Genomic DNA, 24,391 nt, shown 5'->3' on the forward strand with positions numbered 1-24,391 from the left:
GAAATCTTTAACACTGGTCAGTGCACGTATTTTAAGCTCAATATTTGAATAGCTCTGAGAATCAATAAGAAACCCAGTAAAATCTCCCGTATGAAATGCTGTTTATGTAAATTCAATAATTGCATGGTTCTATCTCAGTGCATGCAATAAGTACACCTAGTTCAATTAATCCTGTCTGGTATGTGTCTGTACACAGTACTGGTACCTGGGAACATACATGTGTACAGTGTATACATTACTGCTGTCTAGGTAGTACTGTATGTAGTGGAGACCTCTGGACAACTCGTACATAATGATGTCTGGGTACCTGTCTGTGGTAATGGACGACATCTAATGTAAATGTGTGGGGGTTCACGATGTTGAGGTCAGTGTCGTCTAGGATACTGGGAGATACTGGACATCTTAAGGTTTGATATTTTATCATATTGACCTACTGCTAGTTACTAGATATAATTATAACACTGTCAGGTATTGTCTGTGTAGTAACACGTGTTGTGAAGCAGAACAATATGATAATGAGAATTGATTCATGAGGGTTTGTAGTTACATTAGAGATCATCTATATAATGTTACATTACAAGTATAATGTTAAATTACAGGTATAATGTTCCTTGTATATAGTATAGTGGTAAAATGTACAGGTATAATGTTACTTGTGTATAGTATAGTGGTAAAATGTACAGGTATAATGTTCCTTGTATATAGTATAGTGGTAAAATGTACAGGTAAAATGTTCCTTGTATTTAGTATAGTGGTAAAACGTACAGGTATAATGTTCCTTGTGTATAGTATAGTGGTAAAATGTACAGGTATAATGTTCCTTGTATATAGTATAGTGGTAAAATGTACAGGTATAATGTTCCTTGTGTATAGTATAGTGGTAAAATGTACAGGTATAATGTTCCTTGTGTATAGTATAGTGGTAAAATGTACAGGTATAATCTTCCTTGTATTTAGTATAGTGGTGAAATGTACAGGTATACGTATAATTCCTTGTATATAATATAGTGGTAAAATGTACAGGTATACGTATAATTCCTTGTATATAGTATAATGGTGAAATGTACAGGTATACGTATAATTCCTTGTATATAGTATAGTGGTAAAATTTCAGGTATACGTATAATTCCTTGTATATAGTATAGTGGTGAAATGATCTCAAAGCTTGTTTTATGCAATGTATGTAATGGATAACCATGTAAATGATAACCCTATATATTTGTACACTGAAGTTGTTGAAATCCTCGCTGTGTAATGACACCTAATGTCGAAATCCTCAATCTTTAATGACACTTAATGTTGAAATCTTGGATCTTTCGTGCATCTTAATGATGAAATCCTTATTTCTGTCTCAACGCCACAAAGTAGCAGAAGCAAAACTAAGGTGTTGCTTTTCCGGCGGCGGCTTCGTCAACATCAAGTTTTTGCGTTTAAGTTAGTTTCACTGAAAGTATAAGTGCTAGACCAACCAAACTTGGACCATCTTAGGTAGTACATTTCAACCCATGCATCAAATGCTGGATGTAGCTTATAATTACCTTTCATGGTCCATTGACTTATTAGCATCTCCATCAACATTAAAAGTTGGCGTTTAAGTTAGTTTCTCTTACAATTCAAGAGATATCCAGCAACCAAACCTGACATGTGCATTGATGCATGGTCAAAATGGGGAACAGCTAGGTGAGACTAATAGAATATTTCACCCCCTTGGGGGTGAGATAGGAGAATCTCAACCCGAGGGGGAGGATTCTTAAGTTGCCAAACACGAGGCTTTGCCGAGTGTTTGGCAACTTAGGAATCTTTCCCCCGACGTCATGCCATTGTTATGAATAGGGGAATCCCCCCCGTCTCAACCCTAGGGTGAGACAAGGAAATCTCACACCGGTAAAAGTGCAGATACACCTGTCCAGGGTAAGAGAAATATCAATCTGAATGGCTTGTTCACAATAACGAAACTAAATTTAAATTGGACATTGTCAGTAATAATCATCATGGATAGCATTTCCTCAAAAACTTTTATTTTTTCGTTCAGAATACTTGTATATTTATTTTCATTTCACATGAAAATATTTTATAATTGTAACAGAAACGAAGTTGTCAGATTTGTATTTCTAGTTTGCAAAAAGAAATTATCTTGACTGATATTCAGAGTCACATGGTTCAAATTTGTCTGATTTTTTCTGAAAAACACAAATGTCTAAAATCAGGCAAATTTTGTGTATTTCATTAAAATAACTGAAAAGTATATCAAGATTTGTTGTATTTAGCCTATAGCTTGGTTTTGTTTATTTCACCCTGCATGTAAAATACTAGCCTCTTCATAACGACTCGGCTAGGGAGAATTTTCTCTTAAGCTCATGTAGTAGAGCATAAGACTAGTAACCCAGAGGTCCCAGGTTCGAGTCCTGGCTAAGGCACTGGGAAAATAATGACCTGTGAAGTGCATGTTTTTGTTACCTAAATTTTACAACAGCCTGTTCCTTCATGAGTTTGGAAAATGTAGCATTAGTTGTACTGAAATTAGAAACATGCTCCTCCTCAGTGTTGGTCCTTTTGGGAAAAAAAGGGCACCTCTTGGCTAGGAGAATCAGCCTGTATTCGGCAGTAAAACTGAGCAAAACAATGTCTGTTCTGTAACATTTATAACATCCTCACAACAGCCAAGGTCATATGAATACGAGTGCCAAGGGAGACAATGCCGAAAAAATGGAAATATAACCCAAGTGTGACATCAATTTTGATATTTTCAAAGTCCCCCAACAGAAGAGAGAGACCCCCCCCCCCCCATTCTGCGGAGGGTCCTACATAGGTTATCCCTTATGACATGCAATGGGATAAATTAAAACAGGCCTAATCTCTGAACCTAGCATGCTATTACAAGCACAAAGTTGGAGGCCATATTTACACAGACCGTAGGTAGTCACCTATATAGGTTGTCAACACTGTGTGATCATGAGTCCTTTTAACTTTTAAAGAACATCTGTGTCAATATAATTGTGGACCATTGACATTCTGTAAACAGATTTAAAAGGTTGTGGTGGACCTGGACTGGGTCGATCATCGGAGATCAGGTAGCTTAAATTGGAAGAGCATCTGTCTAGAGCTCGGAAGGTCCAGGGTTCGAACCCCGGTCTGGCCGTGCATTTTTCCTCTCCTGTTACAAGGTAAAATAAAATCAAGTCTTAATTAAAAACACCGCAGAACTTCACTTATATGACTCGGAGATGAAACTGTAGATGTTAGCGGAAGTTTGGAGTTTGTCGTGAGGTGTGTGAAACGTGATTCCAACAGTATTAGTGGAGCCCTACTGTTTCAGAACTGTGCCCTAGCTAGCTAGGTGTGAGCCTGATTCTCCACTCTCTGTATCCAGGCTATGTAAATGAGACAGAAAATTAGCAATTTATCTTATTCAGCTTTATAATTTCAGAGCTTTTCAGAACTGTGAAGATGGATTCCATTTTCAATATATTTTATACAGTTTATTAAAATTTCTGTTTCTGTCAAAATAGATAATTTCATAATTTAATTTAAGCAAATTCAATAGATCATTAACTTAAAATAATGCTGAAATGGGTTTTTTCTCACCTTCTAGATAATTGAGTGTCCATTGCCATAATGGAATATTTTATTATTACATAATTAAAATATGGAGTATGATATACATTCCGTTACCAGGGGCCGCAGTGTGGTCGAGTGGTTAAGGCCTCTGACCGTCTACGATCACTAGCCCTCCACCACTGGGTCACCATGGCTTAGTGGTTTAGGCCTAGATCTGACCGTCTACGATCACTAGCCCTCCACCACTGGGTCACCATGGCTTAGTGGTTTAGGCCTCTGACCGTCTACAATCACTAGCCCTCCACCACTGGGTCACCGTAGCTTAGTGGTTTAGGCCTTTGACTGTCTACGATCACTAGCCCTCCACCACTGGGTCACCGTGGCTTATAGTGGTTAAGGCATCTGACCGTCTACGATCACTAGCCCTCCACCACTGGGTCACCGTGGCTTAGAGGTTTAGGCCTTTGACTGTATACGATCACTAGCCCTCCACCACTGGGTCACCGTGGCTTAGTGGTTTAGGCCTCTGACCGTCTACGATCACTAGCTCTCCACCACTGGGTCACCGTGGCTTATAGTGGTTAAGGCATCTGACCATCTACGATCACTAGCCCTCCACCACTGGGTCACCATGGCGTAGTGGTTTCGGCCTCTGACCGTCTACGATCACTAGCCCTCTACCACTGGGTCACCGTGGCTTAGTGGTTTAGGCCTCTGACTGTCTACGATCACTAGCCCTCCCCCACTGGGTCACCGTGGCTTAGTGGTTTAGGCCTTTGACTGTATACGATCACTAGCCCTCCACCACTGGGTCACCATGGCGTAGTGGTTTCGGCCTCTGACCGTCTACGATCACTAGCCCTCTACCACTGGGTCACCGTGGCTTAGTGGTTTAGGCCTTTGACTGTATACGATCACTAGCCCTCCACCACTGGGTCACCATGGCGTAGTGGTTTCGGCCTCTGACCGTCTACGATCACTAGCCCTCTACCACTGGGTCACCGTGGCTTAGTGGTTTAGGCCTCTGACTGTCTACGATCACTAGCCCTCCCCCACTGGGTCACCGTGTCTTAGTGGTTAAGGCATCTGACCATCTACGATCACTAGCCCTCCACCACTGGGTCACCATGGCGTAGTGGTTTCGGCCTCTGACCGTCTACGATCACTAGCCCTCTACCACTGGGTCACCGTGGCTTAGTGGTTTAGGCCTTTGACTGTATACTATCACTAGCCCTCCCCCCCTGGGTCACCATGGCTTAGTGGTTTCGGCCTCTGACCGTCTACGATCACTAGCCCTCCACCACTGGGTAACCATGGCTTAGTGGTTTCGGCCTCTGACCGTCTACGATCACTAGCCCTCCACCACTGGATCACTGTGGCTTAGTGGTTTAGGCCTCTGACCGTCTACGATCACTAGCCCTCCACCACTGGATCACCGTGGCTTATATTAGTGGTTTAGGCCTCTGACCGTCTACGATCACTAGCCCTCCACCACTGGGTTGCTGGCTGCCCATGCAGGGCAGTTGTCTTTTCTCTGGCTGCTCCCATATTCTGCCACCAATTAAACCCGGCACATTCTTAAATGACAAAAGCCGTTAATAGGAGGTAAAAAACAGACAAACCAAACCCTGGTAGCATTATATAAAAATGCTGCACAAGAATTAACTTGATAGGTGATCCCAATATAAGATTATACACAGCAGTTACATAATACCCAGTATTTAATTCTAACAAGCTTAAATTAAGGTGCTTGTTACAGTACATGAATATTGATTGTTCAAGGTTTACAGAACTGTCAATATAAGATCTAGAGGTTTAAATGTACACTAGGTAATTAGCATGCAGGTCTTATATCGTTCGGTGTATATAAGGGATACAATATATGTACTCACAGGATGTCTGCAGACTTAAGCAGGTGAGATATAATGTACATCTTCAATATCATAACGGTTTTTAACTTCCTGGCAACAGATGCATGGTTAACTACATTACCTCTTCCACAAAATGGCAGGTAGTACGATTACAAATGTCCGTAATCAATAATAATTTAATAGGTTTATGTTACCGGTGATTACCTCTTAACTTTAGGATTGTCATGTGAGATAGTAGATCCTATGGCAGTTCGGTGTGGTCATTCATTTATATCAGATCAAGCATATTACAGTACATCACCGGTTACCACAAAACAGTACTGTAGATATTTGAAATGTAAAAAAAAATATAATAAAAAGGGGAGGTTACTGTAATACAAAAATACAAAGTGTAGTGGGACAGTGATCCTTAATGTAATACAGTGTTGTCACTTCATTTATGTTACCTGATCTGCTCCAACATCTCTGATATAGAAACATCTAGTTTGTTATGGAGCAGTGTTATATATATAGTTCTAATAAGCTCTTCCTTGAAGTTAAACAACATGAAGGGTAGGTGACTTCACAAACTCTAGCTGTCCCGGTAAATGTGGTGACAGAGTCTAGTTGTCCCAGTAAGTGTGGTGACAGAGTCTAGCTGTCCCAGTAAGTGTGATGACAGAGTCTAGCTGTCCCAGTAAGTGTGGTGTCCCAGTAAGTGTTGTAGCAGAGTCTAGCTGTCCCAGTAAGTGTGGTGCCAGAGTCTATCTGTCCCAGTAAGTGTGCTGTCCCAGTAAGTGTGGTAGCAGAGTCTAGCTGTCCCAGTAAATGTGATGACAGAGTCTAGCTGTCCCAGAAAGTGTGGTGACAGAGTCTATCTGTCCCAGTAAGTGTGGTAACAGAGTCTAGTTGTTCCAGTAAGTGTGGTGACAGAGTCTAGTGTCCCATTAAGTGTGGTGACAGAGTGCAGTTGCCCCAGTAAGTGTGGTGACAGAGTCTAACTGTCCTACTAAGTGTGGTGACAGAGTCTAGCTATCTCAGTAAGTGTGGTGACAGAGTCTATCTGTCCCAGTAAGTGTGGTAGCAGAGTCTAGCTGTCCCAGTAAGTGTGGTGACAGAGTATAGTGTCCCAGTAAGTGTGGTGACAGAGTCTAGCTGTCCCAGTAAGTGTGGTGACAGCGTATAGTGTCCCAGTAAGTGTGGTGACAGAGTGCAGTTGTCGCAGTTAGTGTGGGGACAGAGACTAGTTGTTCCAGTAAGTGCGGTAACAGAGTCTAGTTGTTCCAGTAAGTGTGGTGATATAGTCTCTCTGTCCCAGTAAGTGTGGTGCCAGGGTCTAGCTATCCCAGTAAGTGTGGTGACAGAGTCTAGCTATCTCAGAAAGTGTGGTGACAGAGTCTATCTGTCCCAGTAAGTGTGGTGACAGAGTCTAGCTATCCCAGTTAGTGTGGTGACAGAGTCTAGCTGTCCCAGTAAGTGTGGTTGCAGAGTCTAGTGTCCCAGTAAGTGTGGTGACAGAGTGCAGTTGTCGCAGTTAGTGTGGTGACAGAGACTAGTTGTTCCAGTAAGTGTGGTAACAGAGTCTAGTTGTTCCAGTAAGTGTGGTGACAGAGTCTAGTGTCCCAGTAAGTGTGGTGACAGAGTCTAGTTGTTCCAGTAAATGTGGTGACAGAGTCTAGTTGTTCCAGTAAGTGTGGTAACAGAGTCTAGCTGTTCCAGTAAGTGTGGTGACATAGTCTCTCTGTCCCAGTAAGTGTGGTGCCAGAGTCTAGCTATCCCAGTAAGTGTGGTGACAGAGTCTAGCTGTCCCAGTAAGTGTGGTGACAGAGTGCAGTTGACGCAGTAAGTGTGGTGACAGAGTCTAGCTGTCCCAGTAAGTGTGGTGCCAGAGTCTAGTTATCCCAGTAAGTGTGGTGACAGAGCGCAGTTGTCGCAGTAAGTGTGGTGACAGAGTCTATCTGTCCCAGTAAGTGTGGTGACAGAGTCTAGTGTCCCAGTAAGTGTGGTGACAGAGTCTAGTTGTTCCAGTAAGTGTGGTGACAGAGTCTAGAGTCCCAGACAGGATATTTTCAGAGCAGAATTGTCACATTAGTCTGGTAAGCTACTTTTGTTTTGGAACAAAGTTGTATAGTCGAGGAGGAATTGTTTCAGAGAGACTATACTGAAATAAGTTTGTTTTTAATACGGCCATTATCTAGTAATTATACTATTTTGTGATGGGGTTTTCTTAATCAACTGCAAATCTGTCCAGAAATAAACAGATTTGTTGAATGAAATTGTATGAATGTTTCGATTGTTTAATTACATTGATGTAGTAAATGTATTGGCCATAGCAATCTCCCTTTGAGGAGGGAATAAAAGATAAGATACTAATATTAATTATTAGGATCACATTTTGTTACTGTGATCAATACTTCTTCTCCTCCATCTGACCTGACCTGATTATGTGTGTTAAATTAAACCCTGCCTTACACACACATTCTCCTGCTCAGATTAATATATTTACATTTCCACTGCACTTTAAGTTTCTTTATGAGCATATCATGAGAAATTGTGTTCATAGGGCTATGAACGCAATTGGAGCAGCATCATTTGGAAGCTTCTCCTCTCGCCTCGAATAACATGAGACTACGCTATAAGCAAACAATTTGACAACATAAGGCTGTTCCAGGAATCTTGTTTGCACTGGTGAAATAAACACTTCAATATCAAAAATATAGGGAACATCTGTATTCAGGTCAATAATAGGGCATTGTTTTAATGTTCATGCCAGTATGAGTGCAAATTGGTTACATATATTTTTAACATGAAGCCCTATGTATGCTAAACTAATTTGCATTCATACCAGCATGAACATTGAAAAAATGATGTTCAATCCTTATATATGCATGAACTACATTTATTTTACAACAATTAAACAAGATTTTCCAGCTTATGTTGAATTAATAATCACCCTTTTTGACCCGGATGGAGGCGTGTAGAAGGTCTTGTGTTCAGGAGGAAACTGAAGACTAGCTCAAAAAACCAACGTGGTCTGGCAGCTGGTGACCCAATTACCCTTCCAGGTCCTAACCAGGGAATCAGTATCCTGCCGTCTTGGTGAAAACCGATATTGTCATCCACTGCACCACCTGACCACCCTACTCAGATTAATTTCTATGGTGAGCAGGTTTCTGGTCATGGTGTGTAAATGGCTTTAGAATCAATTGTAAATCCATAGTATATAAAATATTATTTCTGTTTCTTGTATTTTACAGGGTTATGGAAAAGTTATGCCTTCTTCCAGATCTAGAGTGACCAGCACCGAGCCACTTTGTTGTTGCGAGTACGAAAATATCAAAGGGGAGAAAAGTCACATCCTCGCCTGCTGCTGTGACTGTGACGCTGTAGACGAAGCTTGTGACAGGTATTATCAATATATATCACGGTCTTGTTTATTGTTAGGTCCTCACAGGCCATCAATACTATCGTCTAGGGCCATCCTCACAGGCCATCAATACAAGCGTCTAGGGCCATCCTCACAGGCCATCAATACAATCGTCTAGGGCCATCCTCACAGGCCATCAATACAAGCGTCTAGGGACATCCTCACAGGCCATCAATACAAGCGTCTAGGGACATCCTCACAGGCCACCAATACAAGCGTCTAGGGCCATCCTCACAGGCCATCAATACAAGCGTCTAGGGCCATCCTCACAGGCCATCAATACAAGCGTCTAGGGCCATCCTCACAGGCCATCAATACAATCGTCTAGGGCCATCCTCACAGGCCATCAATACAATCGTCTAGGGCCATCCTCACAGGCCATCAATACAATCGTCTAGGGCCATCCTCACAGGCCATCAATACAATCGTCTAGGGCCATCCTCACAGGCCATCAATACAATCGTCTAGGGCCATCCTCACAGGCCATCAATACAATCGTCTAGGGCCATCCTCACAGGCCATCAATACAATCGTCTAGGGCCATCCTCACAGGCCATCAATACAATCGTCTAGGGCCATCCTCACAGGCCATCAATACAATCGTCTAGGGCCATCCTCACAGGCCATCAATACAATCGTCTAGGGCCATCCTCACAGGCCATCAATACAATCGTCTAGGGCCATCCTCACAGGCCATCAATACAATCGTCTAGGGCCATCCTCACAGGCCATCAATACAATCGTCTAGGGCCATCCTCACAGGCCATCAATACAATCGTCTAGGGCCATCCTCACAGGCCATCAATACAATCGTCTAGGGCCATCCTCACAGGCCATCAATACAATCGTCTAGGGCCATCCTCACAGGCCATCAATACAATCGTCTAGGGCCATCCTCACAGGCCATCAATACAATCGTCTAGGGCCATCCTCACAGGCCATCAATACAATCGTCTAGGGCCATCCTCACAGGCCATCAATACAATCGTCTAGGGCCATCCTCACAGGCCATCAATACAATCGTCTAGGGCCGTCCTCACAGGCCATCAATACAATTGTCTAGGGCCATCCTCACAGGCCATCAATACAATTGTCTAGGGCCATCCTCACAGGCCATCAATACAATCGTCTAGGGCCACGTTATATGTAGAAAGTAGACAGTGGTAGGTAAGTGTGTTCTGTTACCTATATACTGTATACTGTGTAAGCTTAAGGTTGTCTTAGTGTTGTTAGTCTTATTTTAGCACTTTTTCATACTTTAACCCTTTCACCACTATAGACCATAATGGACTTACCCAGATCAATGCATGGTAGAGTTGATTAAAGTTACATAGGGGTAAAAGGGTTAAATGCTGCGCTAAATTCTGGTAGGGCTCTTTCTCAAATTTAACATGACAAAAGTTCCCCAGTAGTCCCTAGTTACACAAATCAAATTTTGGGACTGAAGTGTAAACCAAGATGACTGACAGCCTGCAGCCATCTTGAATTTGAGAATGAAAGTTTGTTAGCGCTATTTCTCATAATGTACCAGAGGGGTCTCTCAACTTTCACGTTCCCCATGGTTCCTAGTTCGGCATTTTAAATTTTGGGGATGATTGGAAAAACCAAGATGATCGGCAGGTGGTCATCTTGTTACAGTACAAGTTGTTATCGCTATTTCTGATTCTCAGAATGTACTGGAGGAATCATTCTCAGTTTTTATATGTTAAGGTTCAGCTTGGTCCTTAGCTGTGTATGTTAACTTTTGAGGTTGATCAAACGACCAATTAAGATGGCAGACAGGCAAACTGATCAAACAGATAAGAGAAAAGAACAGAAAACATTTAACAGACATGGAACTTATGAAGATGGTACGATGGTTGGAGGGATCTCCGGTTATTTTATATGATATTTGTGTACCTATTCATCAAGTAATAGCGGTTCAGCGCCATATTCATGAAAACGTTCTCATGCTCAAGTCTGGATTCTGTGTTCAAACCAACTTTATTGTAACTCTAAAAACAGGTCACACAGTAAAAAAACATCAGATTTAAACATTAAAAATGGTTTTAGGCTTGTAGTATGTCCAGGATTCACCAATCTTTAGTCATTTCAATTTGATTTTGTATGTGCTAATAAATAAAAACTCAATAATGTGTTTAAATTGAAATATGCTAAAATAAGTAAGTTTGCAGCATTTCATACCAGTTTTCTAGTGAGGACGCAAGGGAGAAAGTTTGTGAAAAACTCATACAGACGATTAAAATATAAATATCATTTTTCTGAACCAAAACCCATTGTTAGTGTGTGATAGAAATTAATGTATACATTTTAAAACCTTGAACAATTTTAGATTGTACTTTTCATACGTAGAATGGTGTGAATCATGAATCAAAAGGACAGAGATTTCCTTTACTACATCAATGTTTCAAATTTTTTTTTTTACAAAAATATATATTTTAGTTTAATAACTTTTTCATATGTGTATTTTGTAGGTGCATAACATGTCAGAGAGTCCCTCCGAGGATGCAGGCTAAAATCTTAAAAACTATCAATGACCGATGTCGAATCCCTGGGATTTTCGGACACGGGGCCACGCAGCTTCGCCTTGACATTATTGTTCCTTTGTTTATTGTTCCGTTAAGTGTCCTCGTAGCCACAATGGGACCAATCATGACAGTGTTGTCGTTGACGTTCATGCCGCTATTTATGTTGTTTTTTTACCGAACATGGCGGCGAAACACTGAAAAGACACGGACACCTTTCTTTTTTGTTTGGGGTTTGGTCTCAGTCATATTGATGTTTGTAACTTTTCAAAGTTTTATAGTCGCGTTTCGTGAGATTCTGTTATGGGAAAACATCCTATTGACCACAGCCTTTTTTGGTATGTTGTATTACATGAGTCAGGCCAAATATAACAGTCGATCCTTACGTCCTCACACAACATACCAACGTCTTCGAAGGGAAGACGTTTATAACTCAAACAGGCTGCATGAAAACCACTCTAGTGCAACACAGGAAAATTCTAAGGATTATACACAAGTGACTATAGACAAAAACGTTGGTAGTAGAGGGATGTCTCTGGATGAAATCACTACTGCATCATTACCGGAGGAGCAAGTCACATGGATAGATTCTCGACCAATCAAGGGTAAGTATTTCTTGTTTCTAGCATTAAAGCTCTCAGATGAATGTGATTTTTCATGCTGTTATTGAACTGCTTTTGCTCACCTAAACATTAAATAAATTCCTACCCTGCCTGACACTTAAGTGCATGTGGGTCTTTTGATATGTCCACCATCAGTCGTTTGGGAGTTAATTCTTTTTTAAAACAACTTCTTCAATAGTACCATGCATGCAGCCTATAGACAAGACTTTTAGCATGAAACCTACTGAGGTTAAAACATTTTCATGACCTTGATTTACATTAACCCTTTCACCACTGTAGACCATAATGGACTCATCCATATCAATGTATGGTAGAGTCTACTAAAGTTACAAAGGGGTGCACCCCTACAGGTGGGGGGGGGGGGGCGGGAAAATAATACACCTGCTGTTACCCACTGCATGTATCGTAGGAGGCAACTCATGTTGGAAACCCCTGCGAAATTTGAAATTTGCTTTGATGTCCTCTATTTGGGGACACAAAAGTGACCATTTTAATTCTGTTGCACCCATTGCAATATTTGGTATCTTTATCTTTCTTTCTACTTCTAACTACCTTTTATTTCCTATAGCACTTTGCTTGGCAACACCTCACTTTTGGCTTGAATGGTCAGTGTTCAGCCAAGTGAGGAAGGCAAAGGGTTCTGTCGCCAGGCCAGGATATACCAAATTCTAGTTGTTATTATTCCCTGCTTAACATCCAGCATCAAGGGGAATGGCAACAACTGGTTCACCTGTTGTCAGTATAATGTGACCGGCCAGAATGCTGTGCTTGATGCCTTCGGCATGGTGCCCCCGGGATTTCAGTGAGATAGCACTATAAAGTTGGCATAAGATCTGCGCTATCACAAGGAGGCAAGCACACCAACATACCCTGTCTCCTGCATGAACACCCGCAAACACAACACACACGGCGGCACGTCCTTAAATGACCTAAGCTGTTAATAGGAGGTTAAACAAAATTAAACCAAACCAAATCTACATGGGAATGAAAGGGTTAGATATTGCAAGGTTCAAAGTACTATCAGTTTCAAGTGACTTCTCTTCACAAACCGATCTGGTTGAGGGAGATGACATTTAGTCTGTACAATGAAGTTTGCTTTGATGCATGTATACTATAAGGACCTAATATAAATGAAGGGAAGGTCACCGTGATCAGATGGGAAGGTCACCGTGATCAGATGGGAAGGTCACCATGAGCAGATGGGAAGATCACCGTGATCAGATGGGAAGGTCACCGTGATCAGATGGGAAGGTCACTTTGATCAGATGGGAAGGTCACTGTGATCAGACGTGATGGATTTACCTAAGCTGCGTATTGATATTTCCATTCGTTATAATTACATATATATATGTCTGATAAAAGAATTTGTCACTTTAAAAAGTTAATAATTGTGTAAATTAAATGCTATGCTTGTAAACAATAAGTCAAAATCTTCTAAAAACTTTCTCTAAAGAATCCTAGATTGTTTGTGTTTGGCGTCTAGCTATATTATCTAGCTTACCAGAGGTGAAATGTTTTCAAGCGTGATGGCAGCTTTAATTTAATCTACATTCCACTCATAGTAAGTCAAGTATGATAAAAAGTGTTTGAATTTTTTTTCTGAAGGAACTTACACCTAGAGGACATGACACTGAAGTCGCTGGGATGATTCTTTATTCAGCTGTAAAAATATGTCCTTCAAAAGTCATCATTTGGATAACTGAACTAACTTGTTCTACAAACTATTGGACTCTAAATCACAAAAAATAACTAAAGCACTTTTCTCACATGCATGACTTATAGCAAGTTATAAAAGCCCTACAATTTATTTTTGTTCAAAAAATTTTATAAACAAAAATAAATTTGATATAAGAATGTATACTACTCACAATTTTGCTCAGGATCATTTTTTTTAGGGGCATATGTGAAAACAAATACCTTTTTTGGTTTATACTGAGATCATTTTTGAAAAATTGATTGTTCTTTTAATTCATCAGCTTGCAAAAATTCCAAAATTCGTAGCCACATGAAAAGTGTTAAAATTGGTTACAACGAGGTATTCACTAAAAAACTTAAATTGAACAAAACTCATCCTTAATAAACAGAAACTGTTTTAGTTTGAGTGTAACGCCCATGAGCATCAATGACAGCTTCACAACATCTGCACGTGCCCCGAATGAGATTGCTTATCCAGTTTTGTAGGATAGCGTTCCACTCAGCTACCAAAGCTGTTCCGAGCTCCTGGAGCATTCTTGGCTTAACATTTGTGACATCTTTATGTGGAATTGTCTCCAATCTAACAAATATGTCAGACCCTATGGACGATAATGCTAGACCACATAGAGCAAGGGTGACTGAGCAGTATTTACAGCAAGAGACTATTCAGCAAATGGCCAGCCCACTGGCCGGATCTAAATCCCATCGAGCATAATTATGTGGGACATGCTGCAGACAGCTACTGCTCAGTCACCCTTGCTCTATGTGGTCTAGCATTATCGTCCATAGGGTCTGACATATTTGTTAGATTGGAGACAATTCCACATTCATGCCACTACACTTTGAGACACCCCAAGGTCTGCTGCAACAAATTGTTGAGACATGCTGGCTTACAGCATTCCGATGCCCCTATTCCTTTCATTGTCATTTAACTGTTGTCTTGTTCGTCTTTGTGCCATATTAAAACAAAACCATGCAAAGAATATTCATGAAATTGATTTCCATAACAATGCCTTACTTACAGTACAGACGGAAAATATAATATCCTTTCTAACATTTTTTTTTTTTTTTCAAAATAAAGATGATCCTTAGCAAAATGTGAGTAGTATACTTCTGTACTTATCGTTTCCCCTACGACAGGAAGTGATTCTTATTGCATGTGTCATATATTTGATCAGATGGGAAATTGGTTACCTGGTGTGCAGATTGTGAAATCAAAAAGCCGTCTCGCTCTGGGCATTGTACTGTGTGTAAAGCTTGCTTTGCTGTGCGTGACCATCACTGTGTATGGTAAGTTATCTCCCCTTTGATGTGTGTGACCATCACTGTGTATGGTAAGTTATCTCCCCTTTGCTGTGCATGACCATCACTGTGTATGGTAAGTTATCTCCCCTTTGATGTGTGTGACCATCACTGTGTATGGTCAATTATCTCCCCTTTGCTGTGTGTGACCATCACTGTGTATGGTAAGTTATCTCCCCTTTGCTGTGTGTGACCATCACTGTGTATGTTAAGTTATCTCCCCATTGATGTGTGTGACCATCACTGTGTATGGTAAGTTATCCCCCCCTTGATGTGTGTGACCATCACTGTGTATGGTAAGTTATCCCCCCCTTGATGTGTGTGACCATCACTGTGTATGGTAAGTTATCTCCCCTTTGCTGTGTGTGACCATCACTGTGTATGGTAAGTTATCCCCCCCTTGATGTGTGTGACCATCACTGTGTATGGTAAGTTATCTCCCCTTTGATGTGTGTGACCATCACTGTGTATGATAAGTTATCTCCCCTTTGATGTGTGTGACCATCGCTGTGTATGGTAAGTTATCTCCCCTTTGACGTGTGTGACCATCACTGTGTATGGTAAGTTATCTCCCCTATGATGTGCCTGCCCATCATTGTGTATGGTAAGTTATCTCCCCTTTGATGTGTGTGTCCATCACTGTGTATGTTAAGTTATCTCTCCTTTTATGTGCGTGACCATCACTCTGTATGGTAAGTTATCTCCCCTTTGATGTGCGTGACCATCATTGTGTATGGTAAGTTAATTCTCCTTTGATGTGTGTCCATCATTGTGTATGATAAGTTATCTCCCCATTGATGTGTGTGACCATCATTGTGTATGGTAAGTTATCTCCCCTTTGATGTGCGTGACCATCATTGTGTATGGTAAGTTATCTCCCCTTTGATATGCATGCCTATCATTGTGTATGGTAAGTTATCTCTATGACTATGACCTTGATACAAGTTACTTGTTGTTAAAAATTGATTATTGACTCTAAACTTGACTGTTGTTATTTACTGGATAGACTGTTGTTATTTACAGGATAGACAGCTGTTGTTTACAGGATAGACTGTTGTTATTTACAGTATACATGTTGTTATTTACAGTATACAATTGTTTCATGGCTATTTGGGGAACAGTCAAAACTATCATCCCTCGGTAGGGGGAAGCCCTGTGGAACTGTTTGCTCTTGGCCTAGCGGCCTCGGGCAAACAGTTCCCCAGGGCTTCCACCTACCTCGGGATGATAGTTTTGACTGTCCCCCAAATAACCATGAAACAATTGTTTTATTACCAAATAAATATTAGTATCAATTAATGCTGCATGCAATGTTGCCATTGCTTCAACACTAAGTCGCGGTCACCAAAACGCTTGAAGGGTCTCTCGAGGGGGGATTTCTGCGCATTGAATTTGCGCCAGGTAACAGTTCGCTCTGATCGGGAAAACAGTTTTGACTGTTTCACCCCTACACCCAAAATTGGACAAAAACCCAGAAACAGTCAAAAATGACTAATTATAATTTATATAGGCTATTGGGTATTAAGATAGATTGTTGTTGTTTACAGGAAAGACTGTTGTTGTTTACAGGATAGGATAGACTGTTGTTACTTACTGGATAGATTGCTGTTATTTACAGGATAGACTTGTTGTTATTTACTGGATAGGATAGACTGTTGTTGTTTACAGGATAAATTGTTGTTATTTACAGGATAGACTGCTGTATCACTGCTCACAACCATAGACAGTTCATGGCTGCCATGATGCTGTTTGTGTTCTGTGGGTTCTACGGAGTACACCTCACCCTGACCACGGTGTGCACGCCACAACTGTACTATGGCTGGTTCTTGCTGCCAAACGACTGTAGATTTTTATATATTGATTTCCAGTAAGTACTTGTATGTTACTTAATTTTATGTATGATGCTTTGTTCCTGCAAATGGGGAGGTCAAAGATCTCAGTCATAAGTACACTTTTGTGGCTATGTTGAAACAGAACATAACACTACATTCCAAACTGATGACGCCACATATAGTGTTTATAAAACAAAACACCACACATGTTTACAGACAACACACCCACTAGTGTAACAGGAAAGGAAAAATACACGGCCAGACCACTGTTCGAACCCGGGACCTTCCCAAATCTAGATGGATGCTCTACCAATTGAGCTATCTGGTCGCTGATGATCTACCCACCCCTGTTCAGCTACATTCCTCCCTACTTTAAGTCTTTGCACCCACAGACACAACTATTTACAACCCAGGTTTGGGTATCCCCTTGCAAAGCATAGAACAAATGCTTGAAACAAGGTTTGATCACAGGCACCACTATAACAGGAGAGGAAAAATGCTCAGCCAGACCGGGGTTCAAACCCGAGACCCGCCGAACTCAAGACGAACGCTCTCAATTGACCTATCTGGTCGCCAACATTGACCCAGTCCAGTCCCGCTACATTAGTACTAATATACTATGTACTATAAGTATGTACTTTGTTATCCAGTGATTATACCCATGCCATATTTGTTTGTGTATAACCCCATGTAATATGCCCTTTCAACCCTGTGATTGGTTGTAAGTTACAATTGTTTCAATTGTGATGTCACGCCTAGCGGCCTAGGAAAGGACATGACGTCACAGACTTGCGCACTGGAGTCAAAATGGCAGATTTTCATATTTCAAGGTTGCATGAAAACTGTCGTTTTACATGAATAGACGCCACAAATTCACAGAGGATCGCTAAATTAAAAAATTCTTAAGACTCTCAAATGAAATTGAAACTCATGTAAGATCCTATATATACACTGTAGACTTGGGTTACATACAGATAGAGTCCTCAATTGGGGGAACGTTTACTTTATGTGTAGCTTTTTGCATTGAATTTTGAAACAGTTCTGAAAAGGTGCTTCCTTACTGCACATTTAACAGTATCAGCCATGTTTAAAAGGGGAGATAATCATTGCAAAACATTGCACAATTGAACTTCTCTGATTATAAAAATAGGACGATTCTGAATATGAGAATGTTGATTGGGGGTNGCCAGAAAACGATCATATGAAAAAGTATTTACTTCATTGTAAGAAATAACCCTTGGTAATTATAAATAAATATTAACAGCCATTTATACAGAACCATATATCCTTCTGAAGCTAGCAGATCTACAAATATAAAGTGAAACTAAACAGTATACATACAGTATAAAATTGATATAAAAAAATAATATAAAATACACAATTAATATATAATACACATATACAATTAATGTAAAATTCCCATATACAATTAATATGAAATACCCATATACAATTGATATAACAAACATATACATTTACTATATAATACACATTTACAATAAATATAAAATACACATATCATTTAATATAAGACAGATCATTAGTGCCAGTTAAGAAATGCATTTTTAGTTTTAATTTGTTTTCATAACATACTACATAAACATTCCACAACATGTACAGACACAGTGCTCTTTCGTCAAATATCGTTTGTATTCATGCAATCAGCTTTTGTTCTCTCAATGCAGTTTTGATGCCTGTCACTTCCCCATCAAACATCATCCCCATCCCACTATAAATCCTTGCACCATTTCTCTTTCTTTTCCCTGCACATGTTATACTTTATATATATAAATTTATTTATATGAATTATAATATTGTCAGTACTGATCCATAGCTGCTGTTATGTCTATAACGAGACAGACTTACATAAGTACTATGTTCTTGTTTCTGGATCCTTTTCTGTATTTATAACCATGTACTATTGTAATTTATCATCAATAAAATAAAGTTTAAACTAATATAAAACAAACATATACAACTGATGTAAAATACACATAAAATTGATATAAAATACACATACAATTGATATAACAAAACATATACAATAAATATTACAATTAATATTAAATACACATATAAAATCAATATAAGATATGCAATTGATATTAAATATAAATAAACAATTAATATTAAATACACATACAATTGATATAACAAAACATACAATCAATATAAAATACACATACAATTAATATAAAATACATATATACAATTGATATAAGATATGCAATTGATATTAAATATAAATATACAATTAAAATTAAATACATATATACAATTGATATAACAAAACATATACAATAAATATAAAATACACATATACAATTAATATAAGATACACATATACAATAAATATAAAATACACATATACAATTAATATAAATTACATGTATACAAGTAATATAAAATACACATACAATTAATATAAAATACACAAATACAATTAATATAAGATATGCAATTGATATTAAATATAAATATACAATTAATATTAAATACACATACAATTGATATAACAAAACATATGCAATAAATATAAAATACACATACAATTAATATAAAATACACATATACAATTAGTATAAGATATGCAATTGATATTAAAAAAAAATATACAATTAATATAAAATACACATATACAATTGATATAAAATATGCAATTAAAATTAAATACATATATACAATTAATATAACAAAACATATGCAATAAATATAAAATACACATATACAATTGATATAACAAAAAATATACAATTAATTTAAAATACACTTATACAATTACATACACATACTATTAATATAAAATACATATATACAATTAATATAAAATTCATATAAACAATTAATATAAAATACATATACATTTACAAATAATATAAAAGACATATATTTGAATATAATTATTATAGAATATACATCTGAAAAACTTGTATACTTCTGATTTTAGTTTGGAAAGAAATATGAATGTTGAACTGAAGTGTTTTTGTTTATTTACAGGACTGCGGTGAGCTTCGTCAGTGGTTTATATTGTCTGCTGGCTGCTGGTCTGATGTCCTGTAATCTACTTTATCAGATCATGTAACATATTACTGAGTGTTTTTGTTTATTTACAGGACTGCGGTGAGCTTCGTCAGTGGTTTATATTGTCTGCTGGCTGCTGGTCTGATGTCCTGTAATCTACTTTATCAGATCATTCTCATCTCGCAGAACGTCACGTCTCAGGAGATCCATATGGCCAACAAACGAAAACTAACCAAATGCTACGGCCTTAAGGCCACAGCAAACCTACATGATAGAGGAATATTCAAAAACATCCTACTATTTCTCACCTCAAAGAGGAACAGCATTGGTTTGATAAAAATATAGAAGAGTTAATTGTTTAAGCTGTCTTAATGTTATATATATGATAAAAGTATAGAAGAGTTAATGGTTTAAGCTGTTTATATATATGATAAAAGTAAAGAAGAGTTAAGGGTTTAAGCTGTATTACTGTTATATATGATAAAAGTATTGAAGAGTTAATGGTTTAAGCTGTCTTACTGTTATCTATGATAAAAGTATAGAAGAGTTAATGGTTTAAGCTGTCTTACTGTTATATATATGATAAAAGTAAAGAAGAGTTAAGGGGTTAAGCTGTCTTACTGTTATATATGATGAAAGTATAGAAGAGTTAATGGTTTAAGCTGTTTATATATATGATAAAAGTAAAGAGGAGTTAAGGGTTTAAGCGGTCTTACTGTTATATATGATAAAAGTATTGAAGAGTTAATGGTTTAAGCTGTCTTAATGTTATATATATGATAAAAGTATAGAAGAGTTAATGGTTTAAGCTGTCTTACTGTTATATATATGATAAAAGTATAATGGAGTTAAGGGTTTAAGCTAAATCCAAATGTAGATTTAGTTTTAAACTCAACACAGGACAGGTTTTCTGTGGCTTTTGGTGTATTTTATGTCACCAACAGTAAAAGTGAAAATTTTGCGGAAACATTCACATTTTTGCATATTGAGTAAATTAACACGGAAATATCCACATGCAAATATAATTTATAGATAGATGATATAATACATACCTGTCGGTAAATAGAATATATAGATATAAGGACTATTGCCAACATGAGTACTTTCCACAAACAAACATTTTCTCATTTGTAGATCGAGTGTTACACAATATTATTTTTCAGATCTCGCAGGTGAAAAACAAACTCATAGATTCTTTTTATTTTCTTCTGAAATTTTAATATTGTTGATCAATATCTTCATGATTCACCAAAAACCTCCGTAATGTCGAGGGTCTGATAACAGTTTTCATCTTTATTCCAAAAAGTCTAAAAATTGTGAAGGTACTTAAATTTGCATTATGCATTCATGAACAAATTGTGATATTAAATCCCTCAGGAAAGATAGCTGCACATGTAAGCAACCTTCACACGTTGGAAATGTTCGGTAGCTGCTACCCTGTGATCTCTGCTATAGCTCACAGTCTACACCTATACATACACATTGGACGTTCATTGTATGATAAATTTTACGTTTTTACAGCAAAAATATTGTTATGTAGCTGTTATTGTTAATCAGACATGTTTAAACATTGAAATCCTGTCAACCAGTTGTGACCATTTGTTGTGACCAGTTGTGACCATTTGTTGTGACCAATTGTGACCAGTTGTGACTATTTGTGACCATATGTGACCAGTTGTGACCATCTGTGACCAAATGTGACCAGTTGTGACCGTTTGTGACCAGTGACCAATTGTAACCAGTTGTGACCTGTTGTGACCATTTGAAAGCAGAATTTCCATAATTTCATGTACATATCTTTATAAAAATCTTAGTTCTTTTAAAAGGATATTTATTTTTACTGAAGTGTATCTGTTACAGTTCTGTTAAGTACTGTTAAATATTTGACAAATGTGTCCCTGGTTGCATGCCTTCCACATTAAAATCTTATTTATCTTTATAGTTATATATAGGGCCCCTTGCCTTGTAATGTTTGACTTCATTATGCAAAAAATAGTCCAGAGGGCACCTGCCTTACATTGTTTTAAATGTCATAAGTGAGTCGTCCAGCCTTATTATATCTGAAGAATTAGTCCCTTTGAGGGAAACCTGGCTGCCTTAAGATGTTTATAATATAGATGATAGGACACCGGCCTTACAATGTCCCAAGTCTAATGAGCATGGTTAAAACATACAAATGTGTTAAACTGTTGTCACTTATAATTTGTAACTATATGTCATATTTTCATCTTAAAATGCTCATACAATGTCATTATAAATAATGAATATTTTAGCAAATATTGTTTTTGTCCTATAACACACATTTCTATTGCTGACAAACTTACGTCAAGCCCTACAGAACTTGATTAAATTTGTCATCAAATAGCAATGTGTGTTATAGGACCATAATAACGTTTGTTAACATGTTCATTGCTTAAGTAAATCAACGTGAAAGGAAGTAGTTACATTATAGCATATTGACAATTGTGTAACTATTTAACCCTTTCACCACTGTAGACCATAATGGACTCATCCAGATCAATGCATGGTAATGTCTACAAAAGTTACATAGGGGTGAAAGGGTTAATATTTAAGTAAGCAGTGTGTTTGTTTTGTACTTTTATAGAATATTTTTGGAAAACCCGGGTTTCGGGCCATTCATGCTTATTTTTAGATCTATATATTTTTTTTTTCTTTTCTAAATTTAGGCCAAGGTCCTAATAAATCTTGAGAAAGGCTGCAATATATATAACAGTTTATACAGTAGATACACTGTACCACTATGATTCCACTGACTACATGTTTCGTGTAAAACAATTACGGTAAAGAGGAAATTATCGTAGAGAGGAAATGCTCTTGTGATCCCATTGAGAAAATTAGTGCGAAAATAGATTAGAGATGTAAGAATCCTTCTGAAAGTGATAATTTTTGCACTGCAATAAGTTTTAGGAGTCGCGTAACAGATCATTATCCACATGAGAGAATTTCCACTCTTATGGTATTCTAAACATTCGCATATCTCCCCCAGGTTTTGTCCGAACCACTTCAGGTAAAGCTATCGGACAGTGTACACGATTATTGTTAGCTTATTTTGTATAAATGGTGACCATTGATATTCTGTCATGTTGATTAGCGTGTATCAGGAATTATTGTTAATCTAATGCAAATGTGATCTTTCTCATAAAACTGTATAAAAAATGTGATTTATTTTTAATTATATAGGTAATTGTATATATTTATTTATATATAAGAGCTGCTATCTTGTTTTGTGATAACAGAACTCTGCCCTGTGTGATGTTTTGTGTTACACTCTCTGAGGGAGTGATATTGTGCCTAGAAGATAAAATGTAATACATTCACATTGAATTGTGTTAAAATGCAGCTGTTAAATAAGGTCATTTTCTGCTTGGGAAATGACATTCTATTTAAAGTGGATGTTTCTTGAATGTGTAATATTTTCATCCTGTTACCACCATTCATATATAGATTTGTTCATGTTAGCAGTTATTTACCATTTTACATTCCAAATGGGTCATTTCTAACATTCAACTTGGGTCATTACTTATACATTCCATTTGGGTCATTGCTTTCATTCCGCTGATTCCAGTTGGGTCTTTATTTTCATTTTTGCCAAAATAAAGATTTCGGGTTTTCGCCCTACACGATGATGGCAAATTCATTTTTAGCTCACCTTCCCGAAGGGCAAGTGAAGCTTATGTCATGGTGCGGCGCCCGTCGTTGTCCGTTAACTTTTCCTTTAAACAAATTCTTCTGAAGAACGAACATGATATAAGCTTCGTTGGTAGGAGCCAGACAAAGTTTGAGAACGAAAATGACCTTGACCTACTTTTAAGGTCACAGGGGTCAAATATGTCAAACGCTTCAAATGACTTCTTCTGAAGAATTGAAAGGTATAGAATCTTCATATTTGGCTGGTGGCTTCCTGTGATAGAGCCCGACAAAGTTTAAGAATGAAAATTACTTTGACTTACTTTCAAGGTCACAGCTGTTGAATATGTCAAATTTGTCAAACTCTTCAAAAGACTTCTTCTGAAGAACTGAAGGTATAGACTCATTACATTTGGCTGGTGGCTTCTTCGGATAGGGCCAAACAAAGTTTGAGAATGAAAATCACTTTGACCTACTTTTAAGGTCACAGCAGTCAAATATGTCAAACTCTTTAAATGACTTCTTCTGAAGAACTTAAAGGTATAATATTTGGCTGGTGGCTTCCTGGGATAGAGCTCATCAAAGTTTGCAAATGAAAATGACCTCAACCTACTTCAAAGGTCACAGAGGTCAACAACATTTCAAAGGATTTGTTCTGAAGAACCAACAGGAATGGATTCATAAGATTTGGCTGGTAGCTTCTTGGGATAGAGCTAACAAAGTTTGAGAAGGAAAATTACATTGACCTACTTACAAGGTCACAGGGAAAAATATGTCAGCAACTTCTGAAGAAGAACCAAAAAGCATAGAATCTTATAATATTTGGCTGGTAGTTTCAATAGATGGAGCCGACAAAGTTTGTGAGGGAAATATTTGTAGTGCAATATAATATTTAATGAGAATATCTCCT

At 38.0% G+C, this 24,391-nt stretch overlaps 1 protein-coding gene across 1 annotated transcript; it reads left to right on the top strand.

Moving 5' to 3' along the window:
* The first annotated feature begins 258 nt into the window (after positions 1 to 258).
* Positions 259 to 23,554, top strand: LOC110457861 (palmitoyltransferase ZDHHC23-like). The gene is made up of 6 exons (XM_021509305.1): positions 259 to 407; positions 8,666 to 8,814; positions 11,310 to 11,965; positions 14,857 to 14,968; positions 16,671 to 16,847; positions 19,926 to 23,554. Exons 1-6 carry the CDS (start codon positions 357 to 359, stop codon positions 20,176 to 20,178), a joined length of 1,398 nt encoding a protein of 465 aa, XP_021364980.1. The 5' UTR covers positions 259 to 356; the 3' UTR covers positions 20,179 to 23,554.
* The last annotated feature ends 837 nt before the right edge of the window (positions 23,555 to 24,391 follow it).

The sequence above is a fragment of the Mizuhopecten yessoensis genome, unplaced genomic scaffold, assembly GCF_002113885.1.
Source record: "Mizuhopecten yessoensis strain PY_sf001 unplaced genomic scaffold, ASM211388v2 scaffold9341, whole genome shotgun sequence".
Classification (NCBI taxonomy): domain Eukaryota; kingdom Metazoa; phylum Mollusca; class Bivalvia; order Pectinida; family Pectinidae; genus Mizuhopecten; species Mizuhopecten yessoensis.

Excerpts from the sequence above, each read along its gene's own strand:
- LOC110457861 (XM_021509305.1), top strand. The coding sequence starts at position 357 with ATGTTGAGGTCAGTGTCGTCTAGGATACTGGGAGATACTGGACATCTT. Across the intron at positions 8,815-11,309 it reads GTAGACGAAGCTTGTGACAG|GTGCATAACATGTCAGAGAG; the intron begins GTATTATCAATA and ends TGTATTTTGTAG. Across the intron at positions 11,966-14,856 it reads AGATTCTCGACCAATCAAGG|ATGGGAAATTGGTTACCTGG; the intron begins GTAAGTATTTCT and ends ATATTTGATCAG.